General features: G+C 34.6%; 3 protein-coding genes across 3 annotated transcripts in view; 1 reads left to right on the top strand and 2 right to left on the bottom strand.

Annotated features, from left to right (window-relative positions):
- Nucleotides 1–21,694, top strand: part of CENPP (centromere protein P) — a 112,253-nt gene that overhangs the window by 11,066 nt on the left and 79,493 nt on the right. The gene's annotated exons all lie outside the window — the stretch shown is intronic.
- Nucleotides 131–8,836, bottom strand: OGN (osteoglycin). The gene is made up of 6 exons (XM_009996912.1): nucleotides 8,595–8,836; nucleotides 4,303–4,387; nucleotides 2,364–2,522; nucleotides 1,566–1,768; nucleotides 890–985; nucleotides 131–380 (listed from the first exon to the last, which is right to left on the bottom strand). Exons 1-6 carry the CDS (start codon nucleotides 8,775–8,777, stop codon nucleotides 210–212), a joined length of 897 nt encoding a protein of 298 aa, XP_009995214.1. The 5' UTR covers nucleotides 8,778–8,836; the 3' UTR covers nucleotides 131–209.
- On the bottom strand, nucleotides 14,884–17,589 carry OMD (osteomodulin). The gene is made up of 2 exons (XM_009996911.1): nucleotides 16,656–17,589; nucleotides 14,884–15,203 (listed from the first exon to the last, which is right to left on the bottom strand). The coding sequence occupies exons 1-2, from the start codon at nucleotides 17,587–17,589 to the stop codon at nucleotides 14,884–14,886; spliced, it is 1,254 nt and encodes a 417-aa protein (XP_009995213.1).

Here is a 21,694-nt window from a genome sequence, read left to right on the forward strand (position 1 = left end):
AAAACATGAGTGACATTGTGACTACTTAATAAAGTGGCTGTTTTGAAATAGTTGGTTCAGAGGAGAACCACCTTTCAGCACAGTAAAAGGTTCTGGTTATGCAAGGAAAATGGCATAAGTAAGGGAAGCGATATAAACCTGTAAACAGAGGAAGAAGAATATCTGTTGTTCCCATGAAGCTTTGACATGTACAATTACAGAAGCAGTGGCTAGTAGTATGTTCCTACAGGCAGTGTTCTCAAGCAGGAAAAAGCATTAACATGCTTTGCCAGGACAATCGGGTTGCCTTCCATCCGTATCTCATCCATACTCGTGCGGATGTAACGTGTGTTATTAGATTTGCAGAATGCGTCATCAGTGATTGTAGTAATGTTGTTGTACTGCAAAACAAAACAAATTCTATATACTTTTTATAATAGATGCAAGCATATATGTATATACATGTATCCATATATATTGAAGAATATTCAAACTTTAATTTGATTTATCTTACCATTCCATTTTATTGTCATTAGGATTGATTTGTCTATATCATAGATATGTCAAATCAAATCTCTACAAACCAGTCAATTGGTTGATAAGCAGTTTGAGGTTGTTATTGATGTTAGAAGTGTATTGTTGATAATAGATTATTGATTATTTTCACCATTTTCTATCCTGGATATATAGAAACCAGTTAACTAATTGTCATGCAAGAGCTTCAATGTTTCTGAATGCTGAATGTTTGTGGCCATTCAGATTAGAGGTTAATTGTTTTATTTGGAGAAGCATTAGATGCTTGTAGCACAACTGCAGTGTGAAATATTTCAAAATACAGTGGGTTTGATTTGAAATATGTAACTAAAGAGGTTATTTGTAATAAAATGTTAAGGAAATACTTAGAAAATACCTGAAGATGAAGAATACGTAGGCTTTCTGGTAAATTAAGGGGAACAGATTCCAGTGCGTTATGTCCTAAGTAGAGGTAGGCCAAATTTGTCAGTTTCTAATATAAAGAAAGAGATTATTAATGCTGATGTAACTTACTTGCGGTTAAGTAACTTATGCCTGTTACAAGACACAGTATTTTTTTTTTTTTTTCAGATACCATAGAAAACTTGTAAAGTGATCTAACACAATTCCTTTGCTGTGAATGTTGAATTCTATTGTAACAAAAAAATCACAGGCAGGTCCTCTGTTTTGGAAATTTCAGTGTCAGCTTATTAGTTATAAAACTTGAGCGCACTATAAAGCTATATCCTTGTGTATTAGTATGAATGTAGTCCTCACAACTAGAGTTGCACCAACAATTTTTTGAGTTGAGCTGTTCTTTGGCTCTAAAAGAGAGAGAAAGCAGGTGTGATATTTTGTAGAAAGTTTTCTTGAATGAATGACATGACTGAGTGTGCAAAGGACTGTTAGTCCAAAGTGCCTCCAAAAGAAAACAAAAGCTGGAAAGCTTTTTCATCATAGTTTGTTTCTTAGATTACAAAAATTATAGAAGAAAAATTATTTGGTGGCGTACTAGATAGTCTGGTTACTAATTTTATTTACTTTGGTTACCTAAATCTTTGTCTTTTACTTACCTTGAAAGCATTTGCTTTTATTCCTCTGCTTTTGAGTCTATTTTGGTTTGCATTAAATGTTGTTAGTTTGGGAGGTAGAGCAGGAAGCTTTAGAAGTCGATTTTCAGCAAGAGAGAGTTCTTCCAATAACAGGAGCTTTGAGAAGGCTCCATCTTCTATTTCTTCTATCCTATTTCCACTGAAATCAATTCTTCTCAAGGTAGCTTTACACAAAAGAAATTAAAATCTAAATATTGAATTTATACGACCATACACATTTCACATGACATAATTATATTTTAAATATTACACTGTTGGCTGCACCATCCTAATTGCAATCTACAATTATGAACACTATTAAAATATTAATAAAATCCACATTTGGATTTCCTCATCTTAAATTTAAAAAAAATGCATATATAAGGAAGATACTCTGGTTCCTTTCTGTTTTTTTTAGAGACAACAAGATTTCAGATACTCGTAGAATTTATGTGAGGTAGTTGGGAGAGATGTCACTGGAGCATTTGAAGAAAAAATATTAGGTAATTTAAGAATGGCTGGGATGCAGAGTTAAATTCTATTCTTATAAATCTCTTTTTTTCTCTGATTTTGTGGGAACATAAAGATGGATACATGGGCCAAAATGGGTTTCCATCTTGCCTCCACAATTCCTGTTCTAATACAAGGATTGAATACACATAATGAAATCTAATTAAGTATAAAATAGATCTGATTTTTATAATCTTGGTATACTGTTAAGGAACAAGATGTTCAAACATACTACCAGATAAACAGAAATTAAATCTGAACATTACTTACTAATGTCAGCAAAATCTGAGGCTGCTATTCTTTTTATTTTGTTAAATCGTGCATAAAGGTATGCTGTTTCCTTTGGCAGTGGGGGTACAGCTTCAATGTCTATTTCCTCACAATATACTGATCCACTTAAACATACACAGAGCAGACAAGTAGGTAAATCTGAAAGAAAATTAGAGTAGACAGTGAAAAGTTAGTTGAATGACTTGAGCTTGAATATTCACAATAGAATTTTTCTAGCATCTTAAGATTTCCAATCAGATTTTTTGAAACATTCTATTGATATCAAGTTCTGAAAAGACTTAATGAACTTTTTCGACTTTTCTGTTTTTTATATTCTCATATATGAGATCTTGTTAACTGATCTTAATTCAGTTTCATTCTTTAGTTGGCTTAGAACATTGTGAATATGACAACTGCAACTCTGTAACTCAGTGGCTACGTTAAATTTCATCTTTAGAACAATCCTTTTCGAAAGGGAAATTCATGCAGGAAGAAACATCTAGAAGTGCACACATTGCATTGGAGCATTTCTGGCAGGGTCTTGATGCTTGTGTTATTCCTACCTGCTATTTTACTTTTATAAAAACTCCAGCAAATATCATTATATAATTACTTTAGGCAATCTGTTTTTTTACTGAGGTTGTTTATAACTTAAGTAGTGAGAGAAACTCTTTTAATGCAGTTTAAGCCTATTATGTCTTGCCAAGTTTCTCATAGGTATTAGAGCATTAGTAATTTCTGCTCTGCATTATTTCTGCATGACAGGAATAATAAAATACATATAAATATGGCTTTTAGTCCGGTTTTGTCATTACTGTTGAGCTACTGAGTTTTCCATATTGTGGTATTTTTGGTTAGCTTCCAAATTGGTCTGTCTCATACTGCAGGGTAGTTGGTTATCACTACATAGCAAAATGGAATCTTCCGCAACCGATAAAGAGTGGCAGAAGTAGCCAGCTAGTACTGGGAAGCCAACCCAGTATGTATAACAGTAATTTCTTTTTTTCCCTTATAGAAGTACTTCAGAGAATGGAATTGAGTTTTTGACCTTTAGCTTAGTGAATATTACTATTTGTTAGACTTGAGTTCTGCTCCATTTGTCTTTTTTTGATTTAGTGTCTTGTTTGTCATACGCTAGACTGTAAGAAATGGAAAATGGTTATGAAACTGTCTCTATTTAGAAGGCAACAGTTTGTTTGCTTGTCTGCCACTACAAGCTTTGGTGTTCTCTACAGGTTTGTTCTGCATTTGATGGGGGCTTGTTGACAGGTGTTACTTGCCAGTAACTGACCTTCATGAAAAATTTGGAGATTCACACTCCAGTGGCCTTGCTGAATCATTGATTGCTTTTGTTACCTTAGATCATAAATGCACCTGAAATATACATGTATCTTTTTCAGTGCTCTTTTTTGGCAGACATGTTGTTCTTTCATATTTAGAAAGCATTATGACTTGTTAGGAGAAATCTGGACAATACACCTCAGAGCCTATAGAAACTTAGGCTAGTGATGAATGTTCCTGATCTATTTTAAACATCGACCTTCCTGATCATCAGATGTAAACTGAGAATAGCCAGTTCTTTGCAGGAATCTATTTAAGTAATTTAGGCACATCATATTTCACCTTTACTTGGAAAAACTGTGGAACTTACTGGTGAGGTTTATTTTGTTTTCTTGGTTGTCTTGCCTAACTTGGACACATCTCTACAGTAAATATGACCGGGTTAGTGTGTAAAGATTCTTGTAAGCTGTGCTTTGTGTATTCAGAGTTTACCTGAGGATTCTTTAAATTTTTTCAGTCTGTTCCATTAGAAGATTTTCCACAGGACTATGACAATAAGAAAGATATTTGTAAACTATAAGATTAATTCTATATCTCTTGTCATCCTTCATTAAAATGTTATTTTGGAGAGCTTAGATGTTCATATGAATTTACTTACTTGTATCCTTTGTTGGTGGTACATTGAGTTCGTTGTCATCCCCTTGCAGTCTGAGGGAAGTGTCAAGAGAAACATTTGTTCCATCCTTTGTGTCCAGAGCAAATGTTGTTTTTAAAAAAAACACATAGCAAACATAAAAACACAGAGTATGACAAGGATCTGAAATAGGAGGTCTCTTAAATATGAGCTTCCTATGACGTAACTCCTTATGACATTGAATTTTTAAAATATATTTGTTCACTGGATGGCAAATGTGATATACTAGCCCTTTTGTAGATGAGCTCTTCACTGTGAGAGGCAAGAAGGGAAGGCAGGACTACTGGTGTTCTTTAGGAAAGAGCAGTAGACACAAAGTACAAATAGAAAATATAGATAGACTACACAGTGGGGGAAAAATATGGAAGCAATGAGTGTCTATAAAAACCTTGAGTTCTGAAGATAGATTTTGCACATAATGCAAAATTTGATTGGATTTTGTGAATGTAAATGATTTTTTGGGGTTTTTTTACCCAAGTAATCTCCATAAAATATTACCTTGACTTTGCACTTACACAAATTCCCTGTTGAGATGGCAATTGCATCTCTTCATTTCCAAGACAACTTAGTTTATAAATATGTTTCAGGTATTGGCTGAAATAACAGTATGTTTCCATTAACTGCACTTAAGTCTGTTCTAACACGTGGGTTGCTAACAGGACCTTTTCTTATACAGAATTTATATAATTTGATTTTTTTTATGGGAGATAGTTGTAGGACAGAGGAAGACAAATACGCGTTTTGTCTGCCTTCGTCTTGAAAACACAGAAAAGTGTATTATTAGGTGTGGAAGATGTTTTTATCTAAATGTGCTTAATGATCATAGCCTGGCAGGAGTATAGACTCCTGTTGAAGAAAGCTTGTTTTGCACTGCAAGTGCTCACAGTGAAATTATTTTATTTTTAATTTAAAAAAAATTCTTCCCCTACCCCTTCCCTCCATTCAGGCATGTAGCACACAGATAGTTCATCTACTAGAGCAATATGAAAGTAACACCATCTGTCAAATTACTTTTGATACTAATACTGTTTTATTTGGTGTTTGGTTGTTTGCATGTGTTTTACTGTGGGAAATTATTGCATTCTGCGGAATTAAACCTTGAAACTTGACGTAAAGCCTGAGAAACAAGTATCTTGGCCAGCCTCTGTCATTTTGACCCATTTTTAGCCTGTGAATCATCCATCCCTTGGCTCTTCCCTGCAGCTGTCTGTCCAGGCTATGGCTCGCTCTTGTCTGTTGTTTTTGTATAGAGTTTAGGATAGCTTGGTTTGTTCTAGTAAGGCTTTTATACCCAAGCTGGAATGCTGACAACAACTTAGCAGTTGTAGAATGAAACTTCAGTGTAGGATAAAAGCTTGTGCATTGTTGGGTGTAGAGAAGCTTGGGGATGTGAGCTGAACAGTTAGACTCAAGCAGCAGATCTTACAGAAGGCTTCTGCAAAAAATGTTTAGCTTGTGTGGGTATATTGATGAGGCACATGAAAACATGATCCTGCACTGAGGTTTCCATGCCAGTAGAGGCTTCTGTGTAAACTACTGTAAAACTACTGTACTTCTATTGCAGCAGTGTATTTGGCTCATAAGGGACATTTTTAATATGCTTATATGAAAACCATGTTTCTTGACATACTATATCTGTACCAGGTGTAAATTGCTAGTACAGTATCTTACTGGAGATGTGATCTATTAAAAGAGTAAGCATGTGAGTTCTCTGCAGAATAGTGTACAACTAATTTCTACAAGTGGGAAATATCAACAAAAACAAAACTAAGTAGAAGAATACTGTCAAACCCACAAAATTAAAGATTCTCCCTTCCCCCAACCCAAAAAAAAAGAAAAAGAAAAAAAAAGAAAGCAAAACAAAAACCAAACCAAAAAAACAGCCCAAAACACACACACAAAAACCCCAGTATACTGGAATATTTCTTGGTCAGCTATAAAAATTACTAGCCATGGAATATCAGTGCAGAAGATTGTTTGGATTAGAACCACCAGAAGTTCATTATTTGCATATGTAGAGAACAAACTGAAGGAATGTTGGCCTACTTACATACTTAAATTCCACCTGCCTCTTGCACTTACTCATCAGACACAAATTGCCCCCATAAAACCATATTAAAATTTTACATCTAAATACTTCATCTCAAACCTTCTGCAGGGTACTTAATAATCTTTGTAACACAAAAAGGTCTATGAAGCTGATAGTTTAGATTGAATTAATTCAGATATGAGGCCGTGTCTAATTAGATTATTCTGTTTTGCTGTGGAAATTTAAGATTTCATAATTTTTAAGCTTCTAATATTTGTATTCAAGATTGGGGTGGCTGTGGTTTCAAATAATAATAATTGTAATAAATTTTGCTTGGCTGACCTTTTACACAGTAGTAGACTAAAGTTCACTTCATTTAGTTGATTGCTACACAAGTAGATTTCTCTTGATTCTTTTCACTTAAAATATTTTTTTTCTAAATTCTGTTTTCAAGCATATAGTAAAGAGTTAAATTTGTCATGCGAGTTAGATTTCTGACTAGGCATGTTTGAGGAAATTGTTGGCATGTATTTCAGTTACAGTTAACACTTTACTCTGGGAGCTAGAATTTGTGCAAGTAATGAATAGAAGATTTGTTTGCACATCGCATGATTTAAATTGGGAACACTGCAACTTGTATAGATGTATTTGTTGCACATAAGGAACTAATTTATTATTTTGCAATGAGAACACGTCATTGGAGAACTGACCTGATGGAAATAATGACTGACTGCATTCCTAAAATTATCCTAAGCAGAACTGTTGGCCTTCAGGAGACCTCTAGTTTATAGCACTGCCAGTACGGACTTTGATTAGACTGTGGCACATGTGTTGGCACCATTTCCTCGTACGTATATTTGCTCTTGTTCTTTATACTGAAACAGTATTGTATTCTTAGTAGAACAATTTTAGTAATTAGTATCATTGGAGGCTATGCCTAACTGATTAAAGTTAATATTTTGGGTATTTTTCTTAAAAATTTGTTGTGTGTAGCTACCTATCAGAAGTCACTTGAATAGTCTCTTTTTCATAGGTTTATGAAATGTGTTACTTCATCACTGTGGCAGATGTCAGATTTTAAAATAACTTATAAATATGTAGGTGCTGTTTTTATTCTAGCAGCAAAAGGCTCTGATTCAAGTGGAATTGGGAAAAAAGTTCTACAGAACTTTTGTATATGTATTCTGTGATTTATTTTTTTTTACTTAAACCAATGACCTTTTGCTATAAGCTTTTTCTTGTTTATCAGACTGTCATTGTAACAAGTACAGTTGATAGAAATTAAAACTGCCTTGAATTTATTAATGCTTGGTTGTTGTTACTGCTGGGTTTGGTTATGCAGTGTTTTCCTTGGCAATTGGCCTTGGGGCAATGTTTGTTAGTTTTTCTTCCCAGTCAGTGTTGTATCTTGTTTCTTTGATGTGCATTGTTTAGGTCCTGTCAGAGGCAGTCTGAACAGAGGTGTAAGGTTTTTAACTGCCCCTGTCAGCTGAAGCTGTTTGAGTTAATTTAATTGTCCTCGGGTTTTGTCTTAAGTTAATAGGCACACAGCAAAAAAGTTTAGAATTGACCACTCGGGGGTGCTGGTGAGTGCCCTGAGGTATCATCTTTATTGTTACTTTTAAGACTCTCAAAGTGTTAATAATGTAGGTGACTAACACAGGATTCGACATTCTGTAGTAGTTCAGGTCTGGTAAAAAAAAATTGTTGAGTTGCAAAAAAACAAACAACCCACCCACCCCTGAAAAACCAAGGCAAAAGAACTCTGGTTATTTGGAAGTCAAAAGAGAACCTGTGGTTTATGCAGGCAGGTTATGTCTAATAAAAAGTACTGATTCAAGTATTATTTGGGTATTAAAAAAAATCCTTAATAAAATCACCAGTAACTAACTCACTGCATTAATACAATGTTGCTCAAACTGTTGAGCTAGTATGCTAGTGTATTCCATTCTTGAAACTCTTACAGCAGCAGACACATAACTACAACATAGTTAAAAATTATGCTTTAGTTTTATTTGTGAAAACCTGTCTTTTGTGAGTTTCTCAAACTGTAGCAAAGGTAGCAATTTTGTGGTTTTAATTTGTGGCTTTCCCTATGTCTGAAACCATTTTATGGTTTGCTCTTATTATAAGACTTTTCTATAAATCTTGAATACATGCATGTAACATCTCAGTCAAATAATGCTTAGCAGATAAAAATATTAAACTGATAATATAAATAGAATACCTTTCTTATATCCTTGGATTGCATGTCATAATCTTGTTGGATCAGGCTTCCCATGGCAACATCCGTATCATACTCATAAAACTGGAATGATTCTTGCTGTATAGGTGGTGCTGAATTCATCAAAGGTACAAATACAAATAAAAAAAAGGTAGTCTGCAAAGTCTTCATTCTTGCATGGAACATCTCACTGAGCTGGCGATGATCTGCTCGTGTGTTTGACTATGAAGAATATTTTCTTTGTGCCTGGAAATGGAAATGCAATCCTGTCAAAACAATATTTAAAGCCTAGAGGACTAGTTGGCAGGGGTTTCTAACGCATAAGGAACATGGAACAAGTTTTAACTCTTTATGTCCTTTAATTAGACTGTAGCATTATATAAATTGTTCTTAACATCAAAAGAAACTGGGAAATAATGAAGAAATTTTTTCCAACAAATAAGGAAAATATTATCTTAATTGCATTTGCTTGTTTCCCAGTGTGTTATGTGAATAGCAAGAGGACTTTAAGTATTTTACAAAACATCTGGCATGTATGTAGCTGAACTAATTAAAATGAGAGACGTTCAAATGCATTTTGTTTGTGAAAATAGTTATTTTAAAATGTAAATGCTCTGTAATGATAATCTCTATCTTTGTCTTTACATTTGGAAGTAAAGAAGAGACGATAACACCTCTCCAAGATTTTACAGGTTGTATACTTTTTGGGCAGGGGGAGGAGGCTACAAGCATAATGCTTAAAATGTTTTTAAATACATGCAGTAACTTAAAAAAAATCTTTATACAGTGTTTTTTTTCCTGTTTACTGTAGTTAAGTTTTGTATTTAAGGTTTAGGCTAATATACTTTTATGAAAAAAGGCCACTTACCGTTTTAGCAGATTCAATGTTCTTCTGTAATTGTCATAAAACCATATATCCTTATCTATATGTTAAGCTAAAGTGGATTGATTAAGAGTAGAGTTATTAATTACATCCAAATTGTTTAAATGAATGCTCTTTCAGAGTTTGACAGCCTTAAAAGTGCTTTCCATGGGGTAAGAAATGCTTTGCCAGCATTCTTTCCCTAGGGTAAGAGGTAATATCCTGGAGCAGGGGGGTTGTACTTTGAATAACGTCTGTAAATGTTAAGTTGTCTAGCTCATCCTACTTTTGATACTATTTGTTGAAATGGTAGCTTTCTTCTTTGTGGTGATTTACAATTTATAATTGCTAAGGCTTTTTCTGTAAATCAAATATTAATTGTGCTAACTAGAGGTCTATAACAAAGCATGTGTTACCCATTTTGTTTAATGGTTTAGCTGAGAGACAAAGCAGCTGCTTTCTGAGACAGAGGTAGAGCCAAAACATACGTATACCATATTAGTCACGTTCTATGAGTAATAAAATGTTTCATTACAAGTTGTATATGTTTAGAGAAGTTTTCACCTAAGTATGAAATGGAAACTTTACTGTCTGAGAAGTGTTGGAAAGAAAAAGTACTTTTTAGAATTGTATGTGTGTGTTGATCTTCAGACAAATAATGCCTAAATGCTTCATTGAATGACTTGTTAGGCAATTTACTGAAAAATTGGTCTCACAATAAATACTGGTTTAGAGGCAAGTTCTGTGTCTGTTCTATAGGTAACTTAGTAAACACTGTCCAGGTGTAGAATTTTCATCTGAACTATAAGTAGCAGTTTTCTGGATTTCTAATGCATTTCTTCCTCCCCCATCCTTTTCCTCATTGTGTACTTTTGGCAGTTAGTACAAATGGGAGCCAGATGACCAGCTTGGAAGTCTAGAGAGTAGTTTCTTTGAGTCTTTAAAAAGTATGTAGCAATAAAATCTATTGGGAATAGATTCAGACTTACGTATCTCTTTCATTTCCATTACTTTTTTTTAATAGGACTGTCAGCTAGAGTAACATTGATAACAGACAGTGGACCTATTTAGGTAGGTTTTTTGAGTAAGTGCTGTCTTGTTTAGAAATCAGATGACTAGTAAATATGGAAACTGTAAAGTGTCTGCAGCTGCTCTCTAAAGTTTTTTCCAGCTTTTAATCAGTATTTTTTGAACTCAGGATTTTATAGGAATGCTTTTCATTTACCTCGTATACAAAATAGTGTCATAGTTCAGACTTGGAGCTTGGTGTTGGATAATGATCTTGGTGTAGATATACAACTGAAATAAAGGGAAGAGGCTCAGCAATAATAGAAATTGGCCTCTAAATCACACTGGTTGCCTATCACATTAATGATTACAAAAGTTTTGAAGTGGCAAGGCTGCTCAGGTGTTTTCTACTGCAGTACATAGGAACTTGCTGTCAGAAGTACAATGTGTGATAGAACAGGTGGATTTGCTGTGGCAGGAACAAAGTTGCAGTGTCAATAAAATCATCTCATCTTGCAAGGCTTCCCTCCTCAGTAAAAAAAATACAGGTTAAGATCTCATCTGATTCTGTGGCATTCAAGGTTTTCCAGTGCTTGAATGTAATCAAGGGATACATGTTTGAAGGGAAAATATTAAGTATTGAAGCTGAAAGGATGATATAAAACATGAATTGTATTTGTTATAGTCTTATGAGAATTTATCTTGGAAATATTGAAATCCTAGATTTCACCGCTGTGTACATGGAATATCTTGAATAGCTTAGTTTTTTCCATATGACTATTTTTTGTATTGATTTTCCATATATAATAAAAAAGAGGGAAAAATGCTAGATAAATGAAGCCTTAAATTTAGGGTCTTCATGCAAGAAAGCTATTACTTGCTTTGATCTGCAAGAGGAGAAGAGGCTCTAATGTTAGAAAACTTGAGTAACAGTTTCTGCAGAACACATTGTCAATAGCCTGTGTTCATCAGGGTCACAGGATTTCAGTGGTATACTTACACAGAAATGCTGTGTAATGTGCACCCACTTGTTATCCAAGCACTTTGAATAAACTCATGAACACTGACATACATTTGAAGAGTGATATATTAATTACTTTGGCATGATGTCATGAAGGTTTACCTTACAATATAGTTTTACTGTCCCTTTAAAGAGTCAGTGCCAAATAAAGTAGTAGACCTGTCTTGTATTTGGTCTGCTTACCATTCTTTGTGCCAGGAAGAAAAATTAGCAGGAACAAATAATTTCAGATAAAATCAGTGTTTATCCACACATGTAGCAGATGCTCATATCACCACAAGGAAAGGGGATGGCACAAGTAGCTGCAACAAAGATAATAGTATTGCTGCTTTATTCTTATTTTAAATGCCTTGAAACAACCACAATATCCAAATCTGAAATGAAAAATGATTCATACATACTGGCAATAGGGAAGTTGACATGAAGCGTTCACCGTGGCAAGCAGAGCAAGCTTTCTAGGCACTGTTAGGGCTGAACATTTGATATCTAGGTACCTGTTTCTTGGACTCTAGTTACAAGGATCTGTGTAGTTAGAAGGTGTCTTCTTTTCTGAAAACTGAAACAGGCTCTGTTGTTGACTAATGGAGCTCCAGTTTTTTTATGAGGGCCTTGATAATGTGATTCTGGAATGCTTTCTGCAAGCAGTAAAATACAGATTTACTGTTAAAGACAGCCCATGAAGTGGGTGTAAAAACTGAGCTCAATATTTGTCTTTTTATTTTCTTGAAATAAATAAGTATTCTGCATTGTTCTTTACATTATTTTCCAAATAATTTTCTAAAATGCAGAACTTTTCTGCTTAACTGTGTGGCCTGATTTCTTTTATCCTCTTAATTTTGTCTCTTTGGTACAGCTGCATGTTTTGATTGCTATATATGTGTGATATGGAACTTCTCTGGTGTTCTTGTGGGTTTTTTTGAGGTGCTGATGCAGGGGGTTAAAAATAGCTTTATGGCAGTTCAATATCTGTGTTTGTACTGTGTCTGCATTCATTCTGGGAACAAAAAGCCAGAGTACACTAAAGGGAAGAGGCAGTCTACTGGTGTGTTCTTGAGCAATGCACAGAACTAGGATTGAAGACTATAATATAGAAGAGTTGTGTCATATTAGGCAAATTATCCAATTTGACATCCTTGAGGGATGGAGGGGGGTTCAGAGGTAGTGCTAAATGTAAAATCATGTCTTACAGAGAAAACTCAGAACATTCCTAAAGATTCAGAATAACCAAAAAAGTGCTGGAGATAAAATAGTTACACATCAGGACCTCCAGTATTTTTATTAAATGTTGCAAATATTTCCAAGGCTTCATGAATTAGATTAACTTCAGGTCACTGTTAAGGCCACCAGCTGCAAGACAGGGACAGCTGAAAAAAGACCCAGTGGTGGTATGAATGTACTTCCATATGTTTCTGATTTATAATCAGAATTTTTTAAAGCTGAAGACATTACCCTTATTACTTACATTTCTGGAAGAGAAACAGACTCCTTGTATCAGTTACTGTGTTATAAATGAATAAAGCACATGTTACTATTGTGCATAATTTTTAAATAGAAATCAAACTACAAATAACAAACACAAATGGTAACTGGAGTAAAAGTACTGTCTGCTACACAGACCCCTGTGAAAGTTCTCAGTTATATCCTGAATCAAAAGCCAACCAACTTCAATTTATTAAAAATGCTTAGAATTCCTTCCTGAATTATCATTACTACTTGCAACTCTGTCATTTGTTGAGAGCCATTACTGTGTCTACAGGGACTCTAGAATCAGGACTCTGAGACTCATTTGTCTTTATATGTATTTTAATTCAGTGCTCCTGTTACTTTTTCCCTGTGCTATTCATAGCACCTACTTTACTCTCTATTTATGGCTAATCTTCATATTTTTACCTTTTTTTCTCTTGTGTGTTTTCCTTTATAATAGAGGAAGGCTGATTACTTAGTTTCCTCTGTAGAGGATGAATCTATGCAATTAATTATGAAATTAAGTTATTTATTTTTCCTTAAACTTACTAGGTGGTTAGATATGTACGTTTCAGACAAAATAACTTAAATATTGATGGTGTTGCATCAGAAACCAAAATAAACTAAGATAAGCTTTGAGAAAATAACTGTTAAAATAACTGTAAGGAAAACCCAAACTTCTCTGAAACGTTTTGTAAATAATACAAATTTGCCTACAAAATTGTATGTAGTCTTTTTAGTTTTTCTGCACTTAGAGTATAAGGAAAAAATTAGTATGATGTATGGTTCTGTTTCTTTAATTTGTTTATCTTACTGAAAATGTTGAATTTTACCCAAAGCTAACAAACATCAGGAAAGAAGTGATTAAAAGTATAGAATTTAAATAAAACAAAAGCAGAAAAGTGCATTATTGTATTATCTAGTTATTTTCATCTGTTTCTAGGCATAAGATGTAATAAAACTTGTATATCTCAAGTAGTATATAGCACTTTTTAGCTTGCTTTAAGCAACTTTTATTCTACTTTGAAGCGGAATATAGTTAATTGGTATTAGCTATTAATAGTCTAAATTAAAAAACCTGGAATACTACTGTTTGTACCTGTTCTACTTGATGATCAGGTCTAATAAAAAGATTACATTACATTTAATGTGCCTTCTATCTTAATATAGGCTAAAGCATAGGTAAAGTGTAGATACTAATGGTTCAGTTGTATTAATGCACATCCTTTTTCCTAGATCCTAAGACTTTTGGCAAAAGGTTGTTTATTGCTTATATTACTCATAAGCTAAAATCTCCTTTGAAAGACTTGTGATAGTTGAGGGACAAGCTGAGAAATATTTTAATACACCTTGACAGGACACTGCAAATATAATATGAGTAGGATCTGAAACTCAGTGTTGTTGGTTTTCTTGTCAGATCAGAAACCAAAAGATGAAGTAGCTATATTTCTGGAACAGCTGAAGGAACCTTGTGGATATATTTTTGTGATCTTACCCTCTTATTCTTTTCTCTAGTGTGTCTATTTTCCCCTGCTTTCAGTAGTAGGATGAATGGATATTTTGCCTTATCCTCTTGTTCCTATTTACCATGACATTGATTTGTATTTTAGTCATTTTGCAAGTTTGATTACTTTAGAACACAGAAGCTTTTTGAGGTAATTTTTTTCAGCTTAGGCTGCCCAACCAAGGATGAGTCCATCATCAATCCAGGTTATGTACTGGACTATCTAATGATAAGGGGAGTGCCCTTTGCTCCTAGTATGGTGGGTTTTTACCACACCAGTAAGAGGACATTTAGCTACACTAAAATCTTATCTCCACTTTATATGTGTAGATAGGGACGTAGATACCCTGAACTATACAGCTATTCTAAAATGGATATGAATGCCCGTGAACTAAGGAAAAGTTTCTGTATACTCTCATCAATAATGGTTATTTCACTGAAAGTAAGGATAAAAGTAGTTGTCTTCTGCTTCATTATCATCTTCAGTTTCATGTTCATGTGTTTCATGATCATCTTCTGCTTCATGGTATTCTTCTGGTGTTAAAAATCGTCGAAACACTGGTGTTCTGAGCTGAGTTGACTTATTGACATTAACATTTTGTTCACCATAATAAATGGTTCGAATGTGAGGGAAGCAAAAGAATGCGTATGTGCTTATTGGAGTTGTAAGCTTATTTTGATCCACCCGTATATAGGTTAATTGGTTGATGTTCATTGGATCTATAGATGGACACATCAAAGTAACATTTATGCCTGAAAGAAAAAAGAATACAGAAAACAGTTACATTTAAAACCTATTGCGAAAGTGAAACTTGTGTTTTGAAATATAAAAAGGAAACTATTTTTTGCAGTGCAAAATATTAATATAAACCTTCCCTTTGTTATAATTGGTTTTGTAAATGATGGTGATAACAATTTTGGCATTTGCAAAGTATAAGGTTGTAGGGTAAACCAAACATGGCTGTCAGTACAGTTGGTGATTGCTACATTATGTGAGTGGAATATTTTCATAATTCCTTTTCTCTGTATATGTTTTTATTAATTGCCTATATCAGAAGAAACTTTCCAAAAGGTTTTAGCTTTATATATTAAAAACTGATATGAACTTTACAAAAAATGATGAAGGGTAAGATGCAAAAATAAAATCCCTTCTAATTTCACCATTGTTTGGTCTAAACTAACCAAGGATGTGTTTACACTGTGCCTTGAAGAAAATGGGATGATATTCCTGCTCAAAGAAAAAGTTGATATAAAGCTACATTTGCTCCTGAGAAGCACAGTGTGTGTGAACTCTGGGTCAGTGCCTCATCAGCTGGTTAGTTGCAAACACTAAGAGCTCAAGCCCACCTCTCTGCAAGGGACATCAGAGGACTTCTTACCCAATGTGCACATTGAGATGACTGCTGCATTCTGTTTTGTTTATATATGACCTAAGTGGGAAGCTGTAAGGGGGCAGGTCCTTGAAACCAAGGATACAAGAGATGTTTCTGATATTTTTTTTTTTTTAATATGGACTTGTTACAGTTTGAGGGGGAGCAGGCTAATTTTATGGTATCAATACAAGGACCTAGAGAGAGTGTGTTTAGTACCCTGCAGGATTCAGGCAACAGAACAGAGGGATCAGGATTCCCTCTCATTTTCTGCCATGCTCTATAAAAGCCAAGAAGGTGAGAAATCTGTCCTTCCTGCTGCCTTCTTCCTTGCTGTGGTTGGTGGTCTTGGAGAGAGGCTCCTTCTCTTGTTTTATCAGCTCCATGTGCTCTGCAGGATCTGACAACATCTGGTACTGGGATGAGCCCTGGACCTTTTTACTGAGTCTGTTCTGCCATGGGGAACTTTTGGACACTTGCCTCTGTGATTATTGAGATCAGGTTTTATATATATGTATTTGTGTATTTGTTCCTTACCCCAGGTGTTACTATCCCTTCCCTGTTCTAGTGAACCTGTTCTAGCTTTAACTTTCAACCTTGAGATCTCACTTCCTTATTCACCTTTTATCTTCCCCTGGAAGGTGGTGGAAGGGGGAGTAATAGGAGGCAATTCTGTTCTCTGGGTTTTGGTTTGTCTTGACCATTAAACCAAGACAATTTTAAAAGTTAATTCTGATTATAAGGAAAATATGCCCAATTCACCCCCATCCCACAACCATTGCCAAAATCCACTGTTTTTTTTTTTTCTTTTAAAGAATTCAAACCATCAACGTACTTTCAATATCATTGTCTTCAATATACAAATGCTGCAAAGTTCTTGGAATATAGAATATCTGTTTCAATTTATTATGTCCAAGATTAAGTTCCAGTAGGTTGGGTAGATTAAAGGTGTTGCGTGGAATGTTCTGCAGCTTATTGCGGGACATCCTTAGAGCAATGATTTTTGGAAGTCTGTTGAAGTAGTTTTCTGGAATGTAAGAAATGGAGTTATTTTCAAGAGAGAGCTGCCTAAGCGATGAAGGTAGATCAGGAGGCATAGTCTGTAATTTGTTGTTGCATAAGTTGAGCTGCATTAAATTTTTCAGGTTTGAAAATGGTTTTTCTTTGAGTACCGAGTCATCAAGGAAGTTATTGCAAAGGTCAAGCACAGTTATGTTAGGTAATCCTTCCAGTGCATTTCTAGGTAACTGAGAAATCTTATTGAAACCAAGGAGAAGTCTCTCTAGAGAGCTGGGAAGTGGGTATGGAAATTCTTCTAATTTGTTATGTTGTAGATGAAGTTGCACTAAGTTTGAAAGTGTGGCGAAAACACCATTGTCAATCATATGAGATTTAATTTTGTTGTGGCTGAGATTAATTTCTCTTAAAAATGTAACATTAGTGAATGGTCCAGCAGGCACAGCTTCAATATCATTGCTTTGTAGATAAAGCTGTTGGACGTGACTTGGGATATTGGGTATTGTCTTGAGTTTACGATGATCACAGTACATGGATAATGGAAAAGCTGGTGGACAAAAGCATTCTCTGGCACACTGAACTGGAAAAGGAATGCGAGGAACTTCAGCTTGCGCATTTGGATTAAAATAATATGGAAGTTGATGATCTGACTCCTCATCATACTCATCCTCAAAATCATAGTCTTCATATTGACAAAAGACTGTAGCAACCCAGAGGAGATGAACGGTTAATAGGTGGCTCATAATCCCCATATTTCAGTTTGTATGTGGTATCCTGTTGGTGAGAAGGAAAAGTTTATTAGATAGCAATAAAATAAATCATATGTAAGTTTCAGTTTTCAGAAGTGGGAATATAAAGTGACATAATGTGCTGCTTTTTTTTCCCAACAATTTCAGTGGCATTATTAGCAAAAGCAAGTTTTAATCTGTATCTTCCAAGAAAACATCCATAAACAAATACACCTTTCTAAATGTACATGTTGTTTTCTGACTTCAAGCAAGGAACAGCTATCTGTGCTGTGCTTGTTACTGAAAGACACCGTAACAGTTGGGAGTATAAAAAAATGCCAGTTTTCATTCCCTTCTTCCTTTAATTTATTACAAAGAATTTACAAAATAGAAATTTAAAGTATAAGAACTTACAGTATAGAAAGTGGTATAGTCTGAGGTTTGTATTGGGAATTTCAGGTGTTGCTTTCTTTAAGCATCACCCTGACAAGCCAGTTTTAAACAGATGCAGATGGAATTCCTGAACAAAGTTTCTTCCTCAGATCTCTGGAAGCACATAGCCTTATTAAACTCTGACAAGATGAAAACATTTTTTGCAAATACATTACCTATTCTCACTATGAACTTGAACTGCACAAATGGTGCAAGGTCAATATTGTAGAATCATAGAAGCATTGTTAGGAAGTGGCTTCTGGCGGTCATGTAGTCCAGCCTGGTGCTCCAATGTTTTAATCTCCAACAGTAGATTAGATCAGCTTGGGCTTTGTCTAGGTGAGCTTTGACAATCTTCAAGGCTGGAATTCCAGCATTTCTTTAGATAAACTAAATCAGTGTTGTACTACACTCCTTGTCAAGAAATTGGCTAGTCTTACTAAGCATTGAAGCCATGTGTCTGTTGTCCTTGTTCTTAAACAGCTACTTTTGTAAAAAATATATATTCTCAAGGTGAGGGAATTGCAGTATTGTTTCAACAAATAAAAGCAAAACATTACTTTAAAATATTGTATTTTATATAAAAAAGGTATTTGCATGGCATTGGTAATTGTATGTGCTGTGGCACTTCATTGCTTTTCTATTATTTTCTGCAGAATATGGCTGACTTAGTACACTCCATTAATGATGATAAAAATCTGTTCAGTCTCAATCATGTAATTAAAATAAAATTCAACCATTGTGTACTGCATGACATGTAAAATCTTCATTGATAAGAAGTTTTTTTCATAGTCGTCTTCTGCTTTTTGGGTTGGAACTAATTGGAACTAATTTACCTTCAAAATACTCTTCTGAAGTGAAATACTAATGCAGTGAAAAACAAATAATTCTACATGTCAAATTTCTGATGCTCAAAGCCAGACTAACATTTTAGACTGTTTTATGCAGCCAGATGAACTGTATTTTGCAGACTTGGAGTTGAGTCATGTCAAGTCGTGCAACTTCAACAGATGACTCAATGTTACATTGAAAGTGAGAGCATGTAAATCACACAAGAATTTAGGAAACTTCACTAAATTGGTATTGTGGGAAGCCTGAGACAAGAGGAAGGCAGATAGTCTCGGGTTTTTTATGACACTCTATTTCTCAATCAGGGACCTCTTTGTTTTCTTGATCCTTTCTATTTTTTTACCAAACAATTGATAACAAAGGAGATGAGACTTACAAATGCTAATTTCCTATATTTCATAGCTATGATTAATTCTTAATGCATGATGTATTCTACAAATTGAGTGAGATAAAATAAGAAAAGTAGTAACAATCATGGAATTTAGTATCTTCATCTTCCTGTAATGCAGACAGCTCATGTGACAATGACTGAGTTAAGTAACTTACTGTATTGTCTAATGTGCATTTCTAACTTTGTATCATTTGTATTTGAATGCACTTTTCATCAAATCTCGTAACTGATTAAAAATCTTAAACAGATTTGAAGGGAGCTGGCTGTTTGGAACCCTACTGTAGGTCCTCAGCAAATCCAAGGTCTCCATACAGCATCATCAGGTGTCTGAGCTAATCTAAGTAAATGTCAGAAATACGCACACACAGAGAACGGTCTTGCACTACAAGCATCATATAAATCCACTCTGCTCGTAACTTTTTCACTAAACACTTACTGGGTTGAGAAGCAGCACTGTGCTTCAGAAGCAATTAATGAGTTTTCAGATTTCAGGCAGTGTATATTGGGACAATACCTTATTACTGTATTTCTTATTTCTAGTCAGACCTAGTGGTGTCTACCTATACAAAATGTTTCTAAGTCCTCTGACTTGATTATGTTTTTTGTAAACAGATGCTTACACAATCTCTTCCTCATACCCACCTCCCATTCTTGGTGTCCTTTTGATTCCTGTTAATCCCTCTCAGTTTCAATCAAAAACTTTAGCTTCACCTTCTGGGTCTAATCTCTCAGCACTGTGACAGATTTTCCAATTATTATTTTTGATTCTCCATGCCACAATAGTCTGTTGAAACCAGGAGGAGCAACTCCTGAGAGTCATGCTCAATGTGAGGAAAAAGCATACTTGGGCCTTCATGCAGTTATGTACTTGCTAGGAAGAGAATGTGAAAAGAACTACCACCACTTCAGATGGAATAATAAGTAATAGGTACCAAAGTCTTTCACTGGTTCTACTAGGAGAGAGGAGCTGGTATTTGAGAGTATTTTTTTAATAGTTTCGTTGTAGTTGATTGCATTTTTGGTAGCTTAGTAACTGTCCTGCCAGGCTTGCAGGTCATGCCTCAAAGCACTGAGATACTAATACTTCTTCATAAAATACTTCTGAGAACTGAAATAGCTTTCAAACAAAGAATCAGGTAAAACTAGATAATGGGGGAAGCAAGCCAGAGGCACACAATAGGATAAATGCATATTTACAGCATTGAAAGAAAAAATAAAATCTTAGAAGAATGATTCTTTACCATCTGTAATAAACTGAAAGCTTAGTAAATGTATTTGTAAGCAGCTTACTAGATGAAAGCTAAAATTATATAACATGCATGAATCACTCAACTTCAAAAATAACACAATTACTTCAGTTTATTCCTGTTTACTAAGAAAACTTACTCTTTGGATGTCTGTGAAGCTCAAGTTGTAGAGGGGCAGCAAGTTACTGTGCTGGTGAAATCATCTGAGGAATAACCTAACACAGCTGGAGGAACAAAAGATCTCTCTAAGCCATATTTTGTGGTGAGGAGCCTTGTGGGAAGGCAAAGCAAAATAATAGCCTTAGCCCCTCTTCTGATTTGCCAGTGAAAAACCCAAAAGTGGTGTGCCACATCACCAGTTACTGCAGATGCAGTGTCATAAGTCTGAAGCAATCCCTCCTTTTGTTAAAATCACTTCAGAATTGTTTGCAAGACTATCTCAGTGTTACTAGTTCCCATTAAAAAACTGAGTGTCTAAGACTTCAAAAAATATTTCAGAGGTCATTAGTTCATAGTGCGGTTTCAACAACAATGATTCAGTTACGCAAAGGATGTGTTCTCTGGAGGATGAAGTTAAGAAACAATAAAAAATTAACCTTATCAAGATTGAGGGAAAACATTTGCTATAGAAAAGCTCTTATGCAAGTCTCCCATTTTATACTGTTTGTCCCCTCTACAATCCATATTTCCTGTTTTCTTCCTGCAAAGCAGTTGTGCTGTTGTTTTACTTCTGAAGTGTTGTTTTAAAGGTATAGTTCAGGATTCACAGTAAATTTCTAATATGTTTTTGTGAAGTTGCATAGAAAATGCGTAAGTCTTCATATGAAAAAGACAAGTATGACAAGATGTAAACTACTAAAGAAAATATTTTTCATAGCTTTTAAGAGAAAAGAAAAAAGGCAGAGTTATCTGCTTTTGCTGCTATGTGATACTTAACTGATATAAGCAAAAAGACAATTTTGTTGAAGTGAGATGCTGTTCTGGACTAATTATATGATTTATAAACAGCATTTAATTATGGTTTTGGTTTAGTAAAAGGAATGCATTATTTCAAAATCTATTCAAAAGGAATAATCTTATTCTTAAAAAGCTTAAATGTCTTTGACTAATCATACTTGAGAAAATAATGCAATCATGAGGTTCACTTTTTTGTTTTTGAGCCTTCTGAAGCTGATGATTTTCTTGACCTTTTCAGGTTTCCTTTGTAACA

This window comes from Chaetura pelagica, unplaced genomic scaffold (genome assembly GCF_000747805.2).
Source record: "Chaetura pelagica isolate M959 unplaced genomic scaffold, ChaPel_1.0 scaffold24, whole genome shotgun sequence".
NCBI lineage: Eukaryota > Metazoa > Chordata > Aves > Apodiformes > Apodidae > Chaetura > Chaetura pelagica.

What these genes read in the sequence shown, in the direction of transcription:
- OGN (XM_009996912.1), bottom strand. Translation starts at nt 8,777, where the DNA reads ATGTTCCATGCAAGAATGAAGACTTTGCAGACTACCTTTTTTTTATTT. An exon ending in AATCCAAGGATATAAGAAAG is followed by an intron (nt 4,388 to 8,594) that starts GTATTCTATTTA and finishes CTGGACACAAAG; the next exon opens with GATGGAACAAATGTTTCTCT. An exon ending in ACCACCAACAAAGGATACAA is followed by an intron (nt 2,523 to 4,302) that starts GTAAGTAAATTC and finishes ATTTTCTTTCAG; the next exon opens with ATTTACCTACTTGTCTGCTC.
- OMD (XM_009996911.1), bottom strand. Translation starts at nt 17,589, where the DNA reads ATGGGGATTATGAGCCACCTATTAACCGTTCATCTCCTCTGGGTTGCT. An exon ending in TGAAGACAATGATATTGAAA is followed by an intron (nt 15,204 to 16,655) that starts GTACGTTGATGG and finishes TTTTTCTTTCAG; the next exon opens with GCATAAATGTTACTTTGATG.